Below are 19045 nucleotides of genomic sequence, written 5' to 3' on the forward strand. Positions count from 1 at the left end.
GTCCACTCGCGTTGAATGCAACTACTTTATCTTGTGCCAACTTGAACACAGTCGCTTCATTGCCTCGTGTTGCCATGTCAACACGCGAGAGTCACCTGTTGCGATAAACCCGTATTTTAAGTATGACTCCTGTTTATTAAAAGAAGCTTTATGTGTCTTGGAGGTCGTAGGCTCCTCTTCTGGCTCCTCAGTTGGTATTTCCCCGTTGCAAAGAAGCTATCCAAAGATGTTTGTTTAGTTAGTCTCTCGCATGATCACATCCCAAACGCGGAAGTGAAAGTGTGTTAGGGAAAATATACACACGGCCCGGTGGGACTATTCCATTGGTTCTCCCAGTCAACGTGACCATTTCTAGCATTTCAATTGGCTATAGTGACAGACATAGATATGATGAATAGATAGATACAGCTTCACAAAGACACTGGCGTCACGAGTGAATATTTCCTGCGCGTAAAATAAATATCATATTCTCAAAATAAACTGACGGGCCAGAAATGATTGCTGGCGGGCCCATTTCGGCCCGCAGGCCGCCTAATGCCGACCCCTGGTGTAGTGGATAATATGCCCAGAACTTGTGTCTCCTCTACTCTGTCTCCCTCTCAGCCTTCCTACTGTCTCCATAAAGAACCTTCTCTCCAGTGTCTCCCCTACTCTGTCTCCCCCTCAGCCTCCCTACTGTCTTCAATAAAGAACCTTCTCTCCTGTGTCTCCCCTACTCTGTCTCCCTCTCAACCTTCCTACTGTATTCAATAAAGAACCTTCTCTCCTGTGTCTCCCCTACTCCGTCTCAGCCTTCCTACTGTCTTCAATAAAGAACCTTCTCTCCTGTGTCTCCCCTACTCCGTCTCAGCCTTCCTACTGTCTCAATAAAGAACCTTCTCTCCTGTGTCTCCCCTACTCCGTCTCAGCCTTCCTACTGTCTCAATAAAGAACCTTCTCTCCTGTGTCTCCCCTTCTCCCTCTCAGCCTTCCTACTGTCTCAATAAAGAACCTTCTCTCCTGTGTCTCCTCTACTGTCTCCCTCTCAGCCTTCCTACTGTCTCAATAAAGAACCTTCTCTCCTGTGTCTCCCCTACTCCGTCTCAGCCTTCCTACTGTCTCAATAAAGAACCTTCTCTCCTGTGTCTCCTCTACTGTCTCCCTCTCAGCCTTCCTACTGTCTCAATAAAGAACCTTCTCTCCTGTGTCTCTCCTACTCCCTCTCAGCCTTCCTACTGTCTCAATAAAGAACCTTCTCTCCTGTGTCTCCTCTACTGTCTCCCTCTCAGCCTTCCTACTGTCTCAATAAAGAACCTTCTCTCCTGTGTCTCCTCTACTCTGTCTCCCTCTCAGCCTTCCTACTGTCTTCAATAAAGAACATTCTCTCCTGTGTCTCCCCTACTCTATCTCCCTCTCAGCCTTCCTACTGTCTCAATAAAGAACATTCTCTCCTGTGTCTCCCCTACTCTGTCTCCCTCTCTGCCTTCCTACTGTCTCAATAAAGAACATTCTCTCCTGTGTCTCCTCTACTCTGTCTCCCTCTCAGCCTTCTTACTGTCTCAATAAAGAACCTTCTCTCCTGTGTCTCCCCTACTCCATCTCCCTATCGACCATCCTATCGTTTCAATAAAGAAAAATACTTTTAAAAAAGCGGACTGCCCACTTGTTAGACAAAATGTGGACTGTCCAAAAATGTAGAGGAGGTGTTTGTTGTGGTTTGTTGTGTGTTGGTTTGAGAGGAGACGACATGGTTTGTTATTAGAGGAGACAGTATGGTATGAGAGAGGAGACAGTGTGTCTTGGTATGAGAGAGGAGACAGTGTGTCTTGGTATGAGAGGAGACAGTGTGTCTTGGTATGAGAGGAGACAGTGTGTCTTGGTATGAGAGGAGACAGTGTGTCTTGGTATGAGAGGAGACAGTGTGTCTTGGTATGAGAGAGGAGACAGTATGTCTTGGTATGAGAGAGGAGACAGGATGTCTTGGTATGAGAGGAGACAGTGTGTCTTGGTATGAGAGGAGACAGTGTGTCTTGGTATGAGAGGAGACAGTGTGTCTTGGTATGAGAGGAGACAGTGTGTCTTGGTATGAGAGAGGAGACAGGATGTCTTGGTATGAGAGGAGACAGTGTGTCTTGGTATGAGAGGAGACAGTGTGTCTTGGTATGAGAGGAGACAGTGTGTCTTGGTATGAGAGGAGACAGTGTGTCTTGGTATGAGAGGAGACAGTGTGTCTTGGTATGAGAGGAGACAGTGTGTCTTGGTATGAGAGGAGACAGTGTGTCTTGGTATGAGAGAGGAGACAGTATGTCTTGGTATGAGAGAGGAGACAGTATGTCTTGGTATGAGAAGAGACAGTGTGTCTTGGTATGAGAGGAGACAGTGTGTCTTGGTATGAGAGAGGAGACAGTATGTCTTGGTATGAGAGAGGAGACAGTGTGTCTTGGTATGAGAGGAGACAGTGTGTCTTGGTATGAGAGAGGAGACAGTGTGTCTTGGTATGAGAGGAGACAGTGTGTCTTGGTATGAGAGGAGACAGGATGGTATGAGAGAGGAGACAGGGTGGTATGAGAGGAGACAGTGTGTCTTGGTATGTGTTACGTATTACTTTCACATGGTGGAGGGATACTTACTGTCTGTGGTGCATATTCACATTGTGGTTAAGTGTGCTGTCACTAATTGGTGGTTTGATTGACACACTGTTTCTTCCTGTTTTTGCTTGTGTTTAAAATGGCCGTTTTTTTATTGATCACAGGTGTGGTGATGAGGCACCACGCCCTACAAATGCAGAGTGCAGGCAGCAGTCAAGTCTCCCCCACTTCACAGGAAATGTTGCAGCTCTCCAGCGTCTCACCTGCTCTCTCTTTGTTTTGTTGTACATTCGGCTTGTTCTTCCTTTTGCTATTAGTTTTGTTATTTAACTTTGGAGTCTGGAACACCCAGCTCCCACTATTTCTGTCCATTTAGTTAGTTGTGAATAAATAGTTATTTTTGATAAACTTTTGTCCAGTGTCCTGTGTCCACCACGTCGCATTCAAGGCCTTGACGAGCCATATGTTAGGCTTGAATGTAACATGGGGGCTCTAGCCGGTCTTCAAACAGGTAAGTATGCTCTTAATTTATAATTTGATTTGACTACTGGTATGCTTTAAAATATTTAGTTTAGTGGACACCACAGGTAGGTAATTTCATTGTTTTCTGGCTGTTGTTAGCCTCCTGTGTACCACGTACTCCTGGGGCAGTCAAAGAAGTGATTGGTATATGATCTTTGGCTGGTAGCAGGTGTGGTTGAAGAAAGCTAGGTCTACAGTGCATTAGCTTTCAGTATAGGTAGGTTAGGGGGCCGGGAAATGTAATTAGTGTGTTAGGACCTGATGTAAGTGTTTTTTGTTAGATTAGACATGTGGTGGGCCTAGCAGTCCTTCTTTTGACTGCAGTATAGGTTTTAGAAGCTATTTGTGAGTCAAATCAGATTGTATGGAGCACCTGTTTGGATTAGTTGAATTTGTTTGTTGCATTTGTTTGAGTGTAACACAAGGGGTTTTGCCTCACTTGGTTTGTGTTACTGAAGAGCGTTTGTTCCAGTATTTTGGGATAAATGGCTACCACAGGGTTAGTCTTGTGGGTGGTTCGTCTCAGCAGAGGCCTGTAGCTAGTGTCCAGTAGCAGTGTCTGCTGTGATTCTCTAGTATAGGATCTGTGTGCATTATTGAGCTTGACCTTTTTGATCCAGTATGTGTTATGCCGTGTGTCTTAAATACAGTGGTTTGTTTTGCGTGCTAACATAAAATGCCGTGTTTTGAACTACTGCTTGTGAGTTTAATTGCGTGCTGTGTTATGCCGTGTATCTTCAATCACTGTCATTTAATTACGTGCTACACCTTTTTGTGGATACAGGGATATTGGAGTTTGAACCCCAGGTCGTAGTAACGGTGGGTGAGTTGCTTGTGTTTTGGGTACTGTATTATGTCCCTTGTTGTGGATTAATTGTAGTATTGCCTTGTACTGGTAATTAATTAATTGGTTGATTAATTGATTAATTAGTAATTAATATTGTTGTATTCATTTGTTGTCGTTTACTGAGGATAATAGACAATGACGTTGGACATTGATGACTTTGTTGCAGAGCCAACACTGGCTAAGGTAAAACAATGTTCAAAGGTTGAGTTACTACAGGTAGCATCAAGGTTTTCAATAGACCTCGATGCAGGCCAGAAAAAGGAGAACTTGGTAGGTCAATTAATTGAGGAACTGAGTACACTGAAGGTTTTTGGTGTGGCTGCAGGTAGAACTCTGGAGGAGGAGGGAGAAGGCTTTGAGCTACCGCGTGGGCGAGATGTGGAGCTTAGGACAGCGCGTGAGCTTGCAGCTATTAACAAGGCAGACCGTGAGGACAAAGCAGCTGAACGGGAGGCTATTGAAGCTAGTGAGGTAAGGAGAGCAGCTGCAGCAGCTACAGCAGCAGCTACAGCAGCTACAGCAGCAGCTGCAGCCAGAGCAGAACGTGAGGCCCAGGAAGCTTTTGAGGTGGCACAGGCGGTACGCGCCCAGGCAGCATATGACCGGGAGATGGCGATGCGTAATGCGGGTGGTGCTGGTGCTATACATGTGAGAGCCGGGTTTTGATATGGCTAGGCAAAAAAGCATGGTTCCGTTTTTTTTGGAAAGGGACGTCGATAGTTTTTTTTTATTATTTGAGGACATAGCTGGCAGTTGCGGCTGGCCAGCAGATAAATGGACTATCCTCATGCAGAGTGCTTTGCGCGGTAAGGCACAGATCGTGTATGCGTCGATGTATCCTGATAACAAAGATTATGCTTTGGTGAAACAGGCTATCCTTAAAGCCTATGAATTGGTCCCTGAGGCTTACCGCCAGAAATTCCGCAATTTGAGGAAACAGAACTCTCAGTCTTTTGTGGAGTTTGTGAGGGAAAAGCGGTTGCTTTTTGACCGGTGGTGTGCAGCAGAAAAGGTCACCACAGTGGAGGAGATTAGGGACCTAATCTTATTGGAGGAATTCAAGGTATATGGCGTTTCTGAGGATATTGCCATGTACTTAAATGAGAGGAAAGTCGGGACCTGTTCAGCAGCTGCGGTCCTGGCTGATGAGTATGTTTTGAGCCACAGGACGTCTTTTGAGAGACAGCATTATCCTGTGCATGATGAGGGGAGGCCGAAATGGACTCCTAATAGGCCTACAGTGTCCAGTGCTGGGGGTAGTGGTAAGTTTAATGGGGCATGGGGAAGCGATGATGCCCGGAAGTGCCAGAATTTTGTGGGAGTGCAGGACATGTGATGGGAAATTGTTATCGTTTGCACCCAGAAAAGCGCCCGTCTAACCCACCCAGACCGGTGATGTTGATAAATACACCTGTACGTAACCCTGTTCTGTCTCCACTAGATGGCAGAGGGGTGGATGACCTTTACACACCTTTCAGGAGTACAGGGTTTGTTTCATTGACAGAGGGGGGTCCTAAAGTACCGGTGACAATTCTCCGTGATACTGGCGCATCCCAAACTTTTGTGCAAAGTAGTGTCCTGCCCTTTACGCACCACTCTGAGTTGGGTGCAGGGGTTGTTATTGAGGCTTTTGGAATGCACACGATGAATGTGCCGCTGCATAATGTCTTTCTTGATTGTGCCCTTGTGTCAGGACCAGTGGTGATCGGAGTGACGGCTGGCAAACTCCCTATGCAGGGGGTGACGTTGCTCTTGGGCAATGACTTGGCTGGAGGTAAAGTACTTGTGAAACCGGAGGTGACATGCGTGCCAGATACTCAAGTGGCGGAGCAGTATCTCGTGGGCTTCCCAGCCTTTACAGTGGCTGAGGCCGCAGGCGACTTGGAGGAGGAGAATGAGGATGATGTTATGAGGGATGTTGCTACTTCATGTGGCACCATTTCTGATATTTCATGTGGCACCGTTCTGGTTAAAGAGGCTACAAGGCCAGAATTAGGCTGCCAGCCTTCCTATAGCTCTAATGTTCATGATGTCTCACTTGTCAGCGGTGATGATATTGTTGATCCCAGTATGTCAGTTATTGGTTCTGATATTGTTTCACGTGACCACACTGACTCTCTGCCAGGCACTGGGTATGCTAGGTATGCTTGTCAACCTAGTTACCTGTGTCCTGTACAGCAGGAGCAGTCTTCACAACCTTGTCTAATAAGTGGCAACCATTTTGATCGTGACGCTGTTGCTGTCTGTGACGCCATTGTTGCTCATGGCAGTCCTATTTTTTGTGACACTGTTTTGGCTCATGACGGTGCAGTTTCTTCTGTCATTGTTGCTCATGACAGTGCTAATTTTTGTGGCACCATTGTTGCTCATGACAGTGCTAATTTAGGTGACACCATTTTGGATCCTATTGATGTTGTTTTGAGTGACACCATTTTGGATCCTGACCATGTTATTTTTTGTGGCGCCATTTTGGGTGGTGATCCAAATGTTTTTGTGATTGATGAGATGTTACTGTGTTCCAGAGACGGTGGTGACGTGCCTGTGGCGGTACATCCTGCTCTGGGAGATCATGGTTTAATGTCTGCTCCTGGCCTGCCGGTGTCAGGAGGGAGGGAGATGGGCCCTGTGGTGGTGCCAGGGACGTGTGGAGTGTCTTGTGTTCCTGTTGGCTATCTTGGCTATCCTGTGTGCAATGAGCCTGTCTCTCATATTGATTCCGGTTTAATGCCTATTTTTGACAGGTCGGTATCGGTGGAGCGGCCTGTTGAGGTAAAGTTTTTGTTTTGTGTTGATCTGTTGGTGGGTGGATTGGCTTCTAGGCCTTGCGCCTCGGTAGGGGCTGAGTGGGGTTTAGTTGCCCAGATGTTTCCACTAGCTCCGCTCCATCCAGGCCCGGCTGGATACATTTTGGTGGGGTCTCGCTTGGGCGGGTATCAGGACGGGGTTGCTAAACGACAGTGTCGAATGTTCCTCAGTAGAGAGCATTCGACGGAGTTGAGGGTTGTGTTCGACAGGGGCCGGCCCATTGTCGCTCTGTGGTAGTGGTTCGCTTTGTGGGTCACATTAATTTTTTATGTGCAGTTGAGTGTGACTCTTGACCGGGGCTCACACTCAACACAGTACAGGCGCTGCACATGTTGGAGTGTGTGGTTGCATTTTTTTTTGGTAAGGTTGGTAAGTATCCCCTTATTTATGTATGTTCGTTCTCTTGGTGATGGTTTCTTTGGGCTATAGTTGGGAGAAGAACATAAATCTTCGGTGTGGGGGTGTTATGTATTACGTTCACATGGTGGAGGGATACTTACTGTCTGTGGTGCATATTCACATTGTGGTTAAGTGTGCTGTCACTAATTGGTGGTTTGATTGACACACTGTTTCTTCCTGTTTTTGCTTGTGTTTAAAATTGCTGTTTTTTTATTGATCACAGGTGTGGTGATGAGGCACCACGCCCTACAAATGCAGAGTGCAGGCAGCAGTCAAGTCTCCCCCACTTCACAGGAGATGTCTCAGCTCTCCAGCGTCTCACCTGCTCTCTCTTTGTTTTGTTGTACATTCGGCTTGTTCTTCCTTTTGCTATTAGTTTTGTTATTTAACTTTGGAGTCTGGAACACCCAGCTCCCACTATTTCTGTCCATTTAGTTAGTTGTGAATAAATAGTTATTTTTGATAAACTTTTGTCCAGTGTCCTGTGTCCACCACGTCGCATTCAAGGCCTTGACGAGCCATATGTTAGGCTTGAATGTAACAGTATGAGAGGAGACAGTGTGTCTTGGTATGAGAGAGGAGACAGTGTGTCTTGGTATGAGAGAGGAGACAGTGTGTCTTGGTATGAGAGAGGAGACAGTATGGTCTGAGAGGAGACAGGATGGTCTGAGAGGAGACAGTATGGTCTGAGAGGAGACAGTATGGTCTGAGAGGAGACAGTATGGTATGAGAGGAGACAGTATGGTCTGAGAGGAGACAGGATGGTCTGAGAGGAGACAGTGTGGTCTGAGAGGAGACAGTGTGGTCTGAGAGGAGACAGTATGGTATGAGAGGAGACAGTATGGTCTGAGAGGAGACAGTATGGTCTGAGAGGAGACAGTGTGTCTTGGTCTGAGAGGAGACAGGATGGTATGAGGAAATGTACCACTGTACCTGCAGGAATGTAAGAGCAGCTCTTTGTAGTTGGCATTCAGCAAAACACACCTCAGCATGGAGCTGCTCTGCAAACACACACAGGCACACACACACACACACACACACACACACACAGAGAGAGAGTGATAAGTAATAATGCAAGCCGCTCATGTATCAGGAAGTATTGAGACTTCAGAGATGATGATCCTATGATCCAAGGTAGCCCTTACTAGAGGTGCTACTAATGATTATTTAAGTAATCCATTCATCCAACGATTATTTTATTGATTAATATGTGCACCTAAATGATTTGATTATCATTAAAAAACACAATTGAACACTTTGTCAATTGACAGCTTAGTGCACACTGGAATGGAGTTAAAGCAGCACTTTAACGGGATCTTTTTAGAGCATTTTGGAACAAACAAGCTTCTGAATGAAATGATTGTCCTTCCTTTGTGTTCCCATCAGACTAGGAACAGTTAACTGCCACCAATTAAATGCAGCCATTTTGAATCGATTATTTTCTATAGCCGAGTTATTGGACTCTTCTCTCCTGTGTCTCCCCCACTCCTTCTCCCTTATTCATGTCGCCTGACTCCCACACCCTTACCTTCTGTGAGTGATTCTCCAGAGGACCTTTTAACCACACTTGGAGACTTCCGTCGAAATCTGAAACAGAGTAATAGAGCTTGTTTTTCACCTCATCACAACATCTCCATCTCAACAAACCTGTCATCAGAGTCTCCTGCAAACCTGGACAACAGTCTTTATGAGAACAGGGTACAGGAGTAAGAAAGGACAACCGCAAATGTCTTCACTTGCTATTATTATTCCCCAAGTTCCCTAGCGGTCTCCTTTTCTCCATCGCAATTTACACACCACCCCCAGAACTTAAGTGGCCAATCATAGCTCAACTAGGGGCAACCCCCCCACCCCCATGGATACCCCCCCCCCCCCCATGTCCACTAGGGTCGCTACAATATTGAGTGAGTGAGTGAGTGAAGACAGTATGCTGGTGTCCTTGTTTCTTATAGCATATCAACCCATATATAAGTTATAACCATATATAAACTCTGTATATCCTGTACATCAAGAAGATATACGTTTTGCTTGGCTGGCCGTTCACACTAATACAATTGGCAGTATTAGAGGGTGGGAGAAGCTGGCGGGGTGGGTCCGGGTCGTTGTAAACAGCGACTCCTACAGTTCGGTCGGGGCGCCTGCTAAGCGCGGATAGGACCTGAGTGGGATAGTGTGATCCTTCCACACGCTACGCCTTCTCAGGGAGGATCCGCGCTGCCAGGTGAAAAGAAGCGGTTGATTGGCTGGACGTGTGTCGGAGGAAGCACGTGATAGCCTCCACTCTCCCAGATGATCTGACTGTGGGGGGTAAGTGCGCAGCGACCAGGAAGGGGATTGGGAATTGGCATAGGACTAACATTGGGATGGGAGAAAAAATCGGGGGAAAATGGAGGGGGAAAAAGACCAATAAAAAAAAAAGAAAAAGAAGATATACGTTTTCTGTATATTCTATTAATTTCACCGCTAATACTGTATATGTATGTATGTACGTATGTATATATATATATATATATATATATATATATATATATATATATATATATATATATATATATAATGTATATAAATATGTATATACTGTCACTTCTCAGATTTTATTTTTGACCCCTTTTTTGTTAGTTTTTTACCTCTTTGTGCAAGCAAACAGCAAATTCCTTGTATGTAAATGACTTGGCAATATATATGATGCAGATCCTGATGACTCTTTGAGTGACACAGTCCCCATAGAGAAGATGATGCTATGATCCCTGCTGGAACAGTAACCTCAGCATCTCACGCGTCACAACATCCACCAGCTCCCCGGTTTCCACCAATCAACTTTTAACTGCCCACTGCTCCTCCAATGCAAACACAGGCAAATTCCAACACGGTCCCAGACCGGTCGCCATGGAGATACTCTCATTTGACTGTTATGACTTGTGGATAGCGGAAGAATAGGGTCAGTATCCTTGTGGTGGTTGTTGCGTAATCCTTATGAGACAGTGGCTCAGGAGCTAGAGGAGTCTGGTGGTAATCGGAAGGTTCCCAGGTTCGATTTGTCTTTGAGCAAGACACTTAACCCCTAACTGCTCCTGATGAGCAGGTTGGCACCTTGCATGGTTGCCTCCGCCGTCGTGTGTGAATGAATGGGTGAATGTGAGGCATAAGTTGTAAAGCGCTATGAATAGAAGCGCTATATACAGGATGGGTACCGAATCTGGTACTTTTAAGGGTATCGACCGAATCACGTCGGTACTACCGAGTGTCGATTCAGGTGAGATCCACCGGTGCCACGTTTCGGTAATGCAAAAGAAGAAAAAAAAGTAGTCCGATGACGTCAACGTTTCGTTTACCGCGAAACAAAACCTATGAAGTGTGCCGCACGTTCGCGTCAACGTTCACGCGCACAATACACACTTACCTAGGATTTGACTTGATTCAACCACGAAGCAGTCGGGCAATGGTAGGCCGAAAACGGTCGCAAGTGTGGTTACACTTTACAAAGCTAGATGCAGACAACGCTCGCTGCAATATTATATATTATATATATATTACAAATTGTTCTAAATAAATAATAATGATAAATTATTTGAAGTTTGGACACATTTCTTTTTACAACTGAGGTAGGTAGATTACATTTTAGTGACTAAAGTACAGAAAAAAGGTACCGTTGGGTACCGGTATCGTTCACAGGTACCAGTGCCGGTTCAAATGTGAACGGTACCCAACCCTAATGCAGTCCATTTACCTTTTTTTGCGTAAATTATGTAAAAGAGTCACAAGCAGAATGACTGATAAGAGTCTCTGGGACTGTTTTGTTTCAAGAGGGTGGAACGCATGGTAGACACTACAGCATTCATAATTGCTTCTTTTTTACTTATTTGCAATGGCGCAAAGAAAAAGAGCAAAGCAACAAATTAATCCAATTATGCAGGTGAGATTAAAACCATTCACACGACATGTTGGTGTGTTGAGAGAGAGAGAGGCCCTGTGGAAACCATAGAGAGAGAGAGAGAGAGAGAGAGAGAGAGAGAGAGAGAGAGAGAGAGAGAGAGAGAGAGAGAGAGAGAGAGAGAGAGAGAGAGAATGAATGAATGAACCAATGAATGTGTTTAACGTTGGTGTGTTGAGGGAAAGGTCTCTGAGGAGCCTCCCAGGTGCGGTTTACCCTCCTCGTCTACACGGGATCATGGAGTAACTGGGGCTAAAGTTGGTCAAAATCATCTGTAGTCTATGGCACATTTGTCTTTTATCGATTAATAGAACATTCATTCTCAGTTTTTGTTAATAACTTGAATGGGACAAACTTCACACAGTCCCAGAGTTGTCCGCTGACCTCTGACAGATCTCCTGGGCGCTCTTCATGGTGTTCCCCGCGTTGGTGATGTCATCGTGCTCGAAGGTCATCATGGCCTGCATCTCCAGCACCGTGGCGTAGATCAGAGCGTGATACATACTCTCATTCACCCTGCATGGTTATTAGCATAATACATACCAGGTTAGCATGGAGAGAGGGGGGGGGGGGGGGGGGGGGGGGGGAGTGTGTGTGTGTGTGTGTGTGTGTGTGTGCGTGCGTGTGCGTGCGTGCGTGCGTGCGTGCGTGCGTGCGTGCGTGCGTGCGTGTGTGAGAGAGAGAGAAAGAGAGAGAGGGGGGGGAGTGAGAGGGAGAGAGAGGTAGAGAGAGAGGAGAGTGAGAGAGAGGGGGGGGGGTGAGAGAAAGAGAGGAGAGTGTGAGAGAGAAGAGAGAGATAGAGAGAGGAGAGTGAGCGAGAGGTAGGGAGAGAGAGAGGAGAGAGCGGGAGGAAGAGAGAGAAGAGAGAAAGAGAGATAGAGGGTGAATGGGAGAGAGAGAGAGAGAGAGAGGGAGTGGAAGAGAAAGAAGAGAGGGAGTGAGAGGGAGCAGGAGAGAGAGGAGAGAGTGAGAGAGAGAGAGAGAGAGAGAGAGAGAGAGAGAGAGAGAGAGAGGAGAGAGAGAGAGAGAGAGAGAGAGAGAGAGAGAGAGAGAGAGAGAGAGAGAGGAGAGAGAGGGGGGGGGGGAGAGACAGTGCAATAGATGGAAAGAGAGAGAGATATAAACACAGTGTTACTACAGTGTTACTCGTGGATTTTCCACTTACAAAATGATAAGTGAACCGCAACTACTAACTCAGTATTGTCCCTGTCCATGTCTCCTCTAGGCTCCTCCTCAGTATTGTCCCTGTCCCTGTCTCCTCTAGGCTCCTCCTCAGTATTGTCCCTGTCCCTGTCTCCTCTAGGCTCCTCCTCAGTATTGTCCCTGTCCCTGTCTCCTCTAGGCTCCTCCTCAGTATTGTCCCTGTCCCTGTCTCCTCTAGGCTCTCCTCAGTATTGTCCCTGTCCCTGTCTCCTCTAGGCTCCTCCTCAGTATTGTCCCTGTCCCTGTCTCCTCTAGGCTCCTCCTCAGTATTGTCCCTGTCCCTGTCTCCTCTAGGCTCCTCCTCAGTATTGTCCCTGTCCCTGTCTCCTCTAGGCTCCTCCTCAGTATTGTCCCTGTCCCTGTCTCCTCTAGGCTCCTCCTCAGTATTGTCCCTGTCCATGTCTCCTCTGGGCTCCTATGTTCAGCTTATTGACAAGACGTCCTGCCAGGTGTCGGACCAGTTCGGCCTTTGGGCGTCAGCTTCAGCAAACACTTCATATCCTGGAAGAGCAGCCTATCAGTGCCGTCCTGACACTTCATATCCTGGAAGACCAGCCTATCAGTGCCGGCCTGACGGCGCAGCAGGAAGACCAGCCTATCAGTGCCGGCCTGACGGCGCAGCAGGAAGTCAGTGGCTGACACCGACTGTGCCGCAAACCACCTTTAAATAACAGCTCACACCTAACATCACGCCGACACCACACAAAACACAGTACACCGCTAACACGCTACAAGGAGATAAAGTATTATACACAACTATGCCACAGGACTGGTTACAGAAATGCTCTGACTATCACTAAAGCTGACGTTGACGTGAGAAACAGAGCTCAGGCTCATATTAGAGAGTGCAAGGACTTTTCTTTTTTTAGAAACATACTATTTGCTTATCTTGTTCCAGTGATAACTGGGTGTATACATGATGTCTTTCCTTTCACATACTATTTGCTTAGTGTGGCGTCATGATACACACATAAAAGGTGGAATCTGTAACGCTGGCAAACAGTGACAACTGAGCCCCGCTTGGTGTTGCACTGTGTTGTTTACCTTTCTTGTGTGGGTTGGAATTGAGCAGCGATAGGGGGGGTTGCTATTGAAGCGGCCTGGCGATAATATATTACTATATAGCTGCACATAGGCCTATATGTGGCTATATATGTTGCAATACTGTATATATGTGGCTATATATTGTAACTTATTATAGTGTGAATGTGTGAATTATAGTGTGAAAGGACAATATACTGTACTACCGTATGCATATCGCACCTTATGTGAATACTGTATACTTCATCAGATCATATATTTAGCATTTTAGCATTTTCAGATGATATATTAGATTAGATTTAGATTATTGGATTATTAGATTATATATTTGTAACTATTTATTGTAGGGCAAATATAACTGAGAGGGCATACATACCTTCATCTCGCACCTTGTTGCCCATATGCACATGTCCAGAGTTAATTATATTGATTTGTTATATTGTCTACACTGCTTTTTTATTCTATTTTATTTTTACTTCTCCACTGTACTATAATTATGTCACCTGTACCATGTTATACTACCTGTACCCCCCCCCCCCCCCCCTCCCTGCTATGATGCCTGAATTTCCCCAAGGGGATCAATAAGCGGCACGGTGGTGTAGTGGTTAACACTGTCGCTTCACAGCAAGAAGGTCCAGGGTTCGATTCCTGCTTGGGGACCAGGTTTCCACTTTGCCAGGTACCCAGGTGGGTGATCTCCCAGGCCTTTCTGTGTGGAGTCTGCATGTTCTCCCCATGCTCGCAAGGGTCCCCCCCCGCCCCGATAAGAGAAACCCAATGGAAAAACATGCACAACAGATCGCTGTCGCGTCCCTGACGAAGACGGGCAGGAGCACTTGGATTGGTCCCCGGGCGCGGTACCTCGCCGATGCCCTGTCTGCTCCCGGCTGCCCTTGGGGGGAAGGACAAGGGGATGGGTCAAGCGCAGAGCTCAATCGCATCGGCGACCCTGAAAAAACAGTAAATGTATGTGTGTGTTCCTGTGTGTGTGCCGCCCATCACTGCATGCCGAATAAAGACTTCTGAGTTAAGTCCTGCATTATTATTATTATTATTATTATTATTATTATTATTATTATTATTATTATTATTATTATTATTATTATTATTATTATTATAATAAAGCGTTATTTTATCTTCATTTCTCCAGACCTTTCTTGGCAGAGCCTGAGGTGTGGCCAGCAATAGCAACCCTTCCCCTATAACTACTGGAAAACCATAAAAGAAAAATGTAAACAAAGTGCAATACCAAGCGGGGCTCTTCTGCCTGTTTGACGGCGTTACAGATTCTACCTTTAGACCTGCAGTTGGATCAGTAAGAGTGGCCTGTGGGGAAGCTGCACGGGCCCTTCGGGCTCAGGAGAGGTTCTGTTACCGTGGCCGTAGCCTCTCCAGGCTCTCGTTGAAGTGGTTGTTGAGGAAGAGGTCCAGGGCCTCCATGCACTCATCCAGACACTCCTTCAGGGTCAACTGTGAGGAACTGGTGCACAGAAACACAGAGGAAAGTAAGGATGCAAGCTGTAACTGAGGGGTACAATTCCCTGACTGTATTACTAGATATGATACTTACTACCACTACCTTTGTACTTAATATTCGGCCACCCAGTACACGGCATAAATATATTATCATGAACACTCTCACGTAGATGAAACGGATCCAACACAAATGTACGAATTAGAAACAGGTCTTTATTTCCTACACAGCGATGGTGTGTAGAATAAGCACTTAATCACTTAATTACATTTATGAATTGAAATAGTATGCACTTTTATGGCAAGGAGTATTCGTCGGTATATCAATAGAGAATGTCCAATCTCTGAAGGCGCAGGTGGTAAATATACGACCTGGAATAGTTAAGGAATAACAGCAATGATACTTTAATGATTATACTAGATACACTAGAGGGGGTTAATCCGGTCGCTTGTAAGCCGACAGGAGTAGGAGGGGGGGGGGGGGTAGAATCCGGCTGCCTCGTCCGGCCAAGGGTATCCCAGGTGAACCCACTGTAGTGCCGTTCAATGCGCCGGCGATCCTTGGACCACAGATGAAAGCAGGTGGACTCTTTGTGGGCCGGCTCTCTCCGGTCCACGGGGGAGAGACGTGAAGCGACCTCGTCTTGCAGAGCGTCTCCTCACCTTGCGTCCTCTCCAGGGGGGGGGGTTCCAACACACGGCAGTGTCGGGGGTCTTTATCCATGGAATAATCAAAGTATCCAAAGCATAATCCGTGCCTGGGAAGGCGGGCTGTCGTCGGTAGAATAATCCGGTATACAGGTCCACTCGCTCGTCGGCTCTGGGGCTCCTCGGGTGCAGCTTCACATAGGGTCAACCACCCTGGGTAAGCAGCCAGTTCTCTGCCCGAAACGATGGGGTACTAACTACGGTAGTATTCTCACCGCACGAAGCACTATATATTAACAGACTATTATTAGCTTAATAGACTACGTCCAACTCGACGATATAGTGCCAAATATGACTATTCAAATATTAATATACACGATGTCTCAATACCGATGGTAGGCGAACTTGGCCTTACTCCCACACGTGGCGTCGCGGGGAGGCTTTACGTCTGTGACTCTATTGGAGGGTAAGAAACTGGACTGAAAAGAAAGTCCTACTTTAGTAGCGCAGTATATATACGCACTATGAACAAATAGTCCCATTAGTGGTGCGGTAGCCAAATTCCTACGCGGAACTAGGACTTGTTCGTACATGTCGAGCGGTACGTTTGAACTGGGTCTGAGGGGTATGGCAGCCTGGCACCAAGGTCTCGACCAATAGTAGAATGGAGACTATTATGGGATGTTCAGTAGGCTAGAATGGATATTCAATGCATATTGTACAAGGAATATACAAGGGATATCAGGGAATATTAGAGAATATACAAATACAATTAAATATATATATATAAATAAATATATATATTCGGTTTAATCTGGCCCTTCACAACAGCCACCCCCTGAATAGGTCCCAGACCTAATCAGTTAAACAGAGACAGATTAATCGCGTTGTCTATTTACACATAAGGGTTTGCTGTAGGGGTCAGTCAACTTCACAAAGTCATAGGGTTGTAGGGTCATGGTCATCATCGATTGTGTCTGGGAGTCGAGGCAGTTCTATGAGCCTCGCCACGGGACGGGTGTAAGTGCGACCCTGGACGAGCACTTCAGCTGCTCGGACCTTGCCGTCGGCACCGGTGATCACTTTGCTTACGCGGCCGGCCGGCCACATAGCTCTGGGCAGTGATTGATCAATAATCATGACGACTGTTCCTTCTGTCAAATTGTCTCTCTCCTTTACCCACTTCTGGCGGGTCTGTAGAGACGGTAGGTAGTGCAGTAGGAAACTGTTCCAAAACTTGTCGGCTAATACTTGGCTGTACCTCCACATTCGTCGGCCGTTCGCTTCTTCAGGCCGGTACATTGTCTGTGGTAATGCAGGATCTAGCCGCCCCATCAGGAGTGTGTTGGGGGTAACTGGGTCGATATCCGCCACATCACTGGAGACATATCCGAGGGGCTTCGAGTTGAGTACTCCCTCAATCTCCGTGAGGACTGTCATTAGGACTTCTTCCGCCACAGTCTGGGCCCCAAGTACTGCGTACAGGGCTGTCTTTATGGAGCGCACTTCTCGTTCCCAAGTGCCACCGAAGTGGGGTGCGTTTGGGGGGTTGAATTGGAAATCAACCTGTGCTGGAGCGAGGTGGGTCTTAAGTTCTGGGCCCATAGCTTGGAAGCTCTCTCTCAGCTCTCTTTCGCCGCCTTTGAAGTTTGTCCCATGATCGGACAATAGGGTAGACGGTCTTCCCTTCCGTGATGTGAATCTACGGAAGGCCATAAGGAATGAGTCTGTGCTCATGGTCGGGAGAAGCTCGATGTGTATCGCTCTGGTGGTCATGCATTTGAATACAATACCCCACCGCTTCTCGGTTCCTCTTCCTTTCTTTATGTGCAGCGGGCCAAAGCAGTCCATACCCGTTGAGTGGAATGGCTTGTCACCGATTCGGAGGCGACATGGAGGAAGGTCAGCCATCCTTGGTATGCTGGGCTGCGCGCGCCACTTGCGGCAGTCTAGACATGTTCGTTGGAAGCGTCGTACCGCCTCTCTTCCTTGTAGGATCCAGTAACGACGTCTGATTTCCGCGAAGACTCTTTCTGCTCCTGCGTGATGTACATCCTCATCGTATTTCTTTATAATCAGCTCTGTGACCTTGTGTCGGCTGTTCAATACGATCGGGTATTTAATGTCATCCGGTAGATTGGGGGCTCTGCGTAGGCGACCACCCACTCTGATGAGGGTATGAGCGTCGCTCTCGAGGGCCAGGTGAATTAATCTGCTGTCGGAAGGGACGGGCTTTCCTCCCTGTAGACAGGCCAATTCATCGGGGAACGAGTCTCTCTGGGCTCGCTGCAGTAGAAGCAATTCTGCTTCCTCGTAGTTAGCTGCTGACATATCAGCGGGGGACTTGCACTCCGGGTGGTACCGCAGGAATGTTCTTTGTTGTGCACTCTCTATGGACGTGCAATCGTTTATGTTAGGGTCGGTGGAGGCTACGGTGCTCAATCCACAGAACACAGACTTCTTAATTTCCACCTCCTCTGGACTTGCTTCCCTCGGGATAGGCATGGGCCACTGTCCTTCCGGGAGTCTTAGGAATGCGGGGCCGTCACTGTAGACATTGCGACGGGTGAGGTCATCCAGGGGCATCCCCCGGGTGATGACGTCAGCTGGGTTCTGTTTTGTATCAACGTAGCGCCACTCTGTTTCTCCGGTTAACTCTTCGGTTAAGTCTTGAATCTCGGTGACTCTGACTCCCACGAAGACTTTGTACTTGCATGAGTCCGATTTGATCCAGGCGAGTACCGTCGTGGAATCTGACCACAGGATTGTTCTAGACACCGGTATGGTGAGCTCACGTTGGATGAGCGTGGCTAGGTGCGCTCCGGCTAGGGCTGCGCAGAGCTCTAGACGTGGGATAGATTGTTGCTTGCGTGGGGCTATTCTCGAGCGGGCGAGGACAAATGCTGTGTAGATCTCTCCCCCCTGGTCTTGGGCCCGCAAGTAGGCTACTGATCCGTATGCGACCTCTGAGGCGTCACTGAAGACGTGTAAGTCCATTTTACATGTCTCTGGCCTCACCGTGGGTGGGAAGTAGCTTCGGCGCATATTAACGCCTGGGAGTGAGTGGAGCTCCATCTCCCACTCTCTCCAGGTGGATGCAAGGTGTGCGGGAATGGGGTCGTCCCAGCCCTGGTCCTTGTCCCACAATGCTCGTACAATCATTTTTGCCCTGGTGGTGTACGGTAGAATACATCCTAGCGGGTCATATTGTCGGGCGAGTGTTGTGTACACACTCCGTCTGGTGGTCGGCGCCGCCGCCGGCCTTCCCTGCTCCGTAGTCAGGGGCTTGTGTCTGTAGTGAAGCGAATCTGTTTTGAATCGCCACACCAATCCCAGGGTCATCTCCTGGGCTTCTCCCGGGATTGTAGCCATCCAGGTCTCGCTGCTGGCTGCCTTGTCCTCGGAGGAGAGGCTGCGCAGTACTTGCGGATCGCTGCTGGCCCACTGCCTGAGATCAAAGCCGCCTTTGATCAATGAGGCGCGGAGTTTAATCAGGAGAGCCTCGGCTTCTTCCTGGGTTGAAAGGCTTTGTAGACAGTTGTCTACGTAGAAGCTGTTCTTTACGCTGTGTCGGACCTCTTCGTCCGCTGCTGGGTCCTCTGCTACATG

The 19045-nt window shown here is 47.4% G+C and overlaps 1 protein-coding gene across 2 annotated transcripts in view; it reads right to left on the reverse strand.

Annotated features, from left to right (window-relative positions):
* Nucleotides 1-19045, reverse strand: part of LOC311239943 (tetratricopeptide repeat protein 39A) — a 111973-nt gene that overhangs the window by 78671 nt on the left and 14257 nt on the right. For both annotated transcript variants that reach the window (XM_084328386.1, XM_084328385.1), the window contains exons 2-5: nucleotides 14691-14795; nucleotides 11456-11587; nucleotides 8669-8727; nucleotides 8074-8141 (exon numbers count right to left, since the gene is read on the reverse strand). In XM_084328386.1, the coding sequence (XP_084184512.1) occupies nucleotides 8074-8141; nucleotides 8669-8727; nucleotides 11456-11587; nucleotides 14691-14795 (364 nt within the window). The remainder of the gene's footprint in view (nucleotides 1-8073; nucleotides 8142-8668; nucleotides 8728-11455; nucleotides 11588-14690; nucleotides 14796-19045) is intronic.

This window comes from Notolepis coatsorum, assembly GCF_963971535.1.
Source record: "Notolepis coatsorum genome assembly, chromosome: 14".
Taxonomy (NCBI): Eukaryota; Metazoa; Chordata; class Actinopteri; order Aulopiformes; family Paralepididae; genus Notolepis; species Notolepis coatsorum.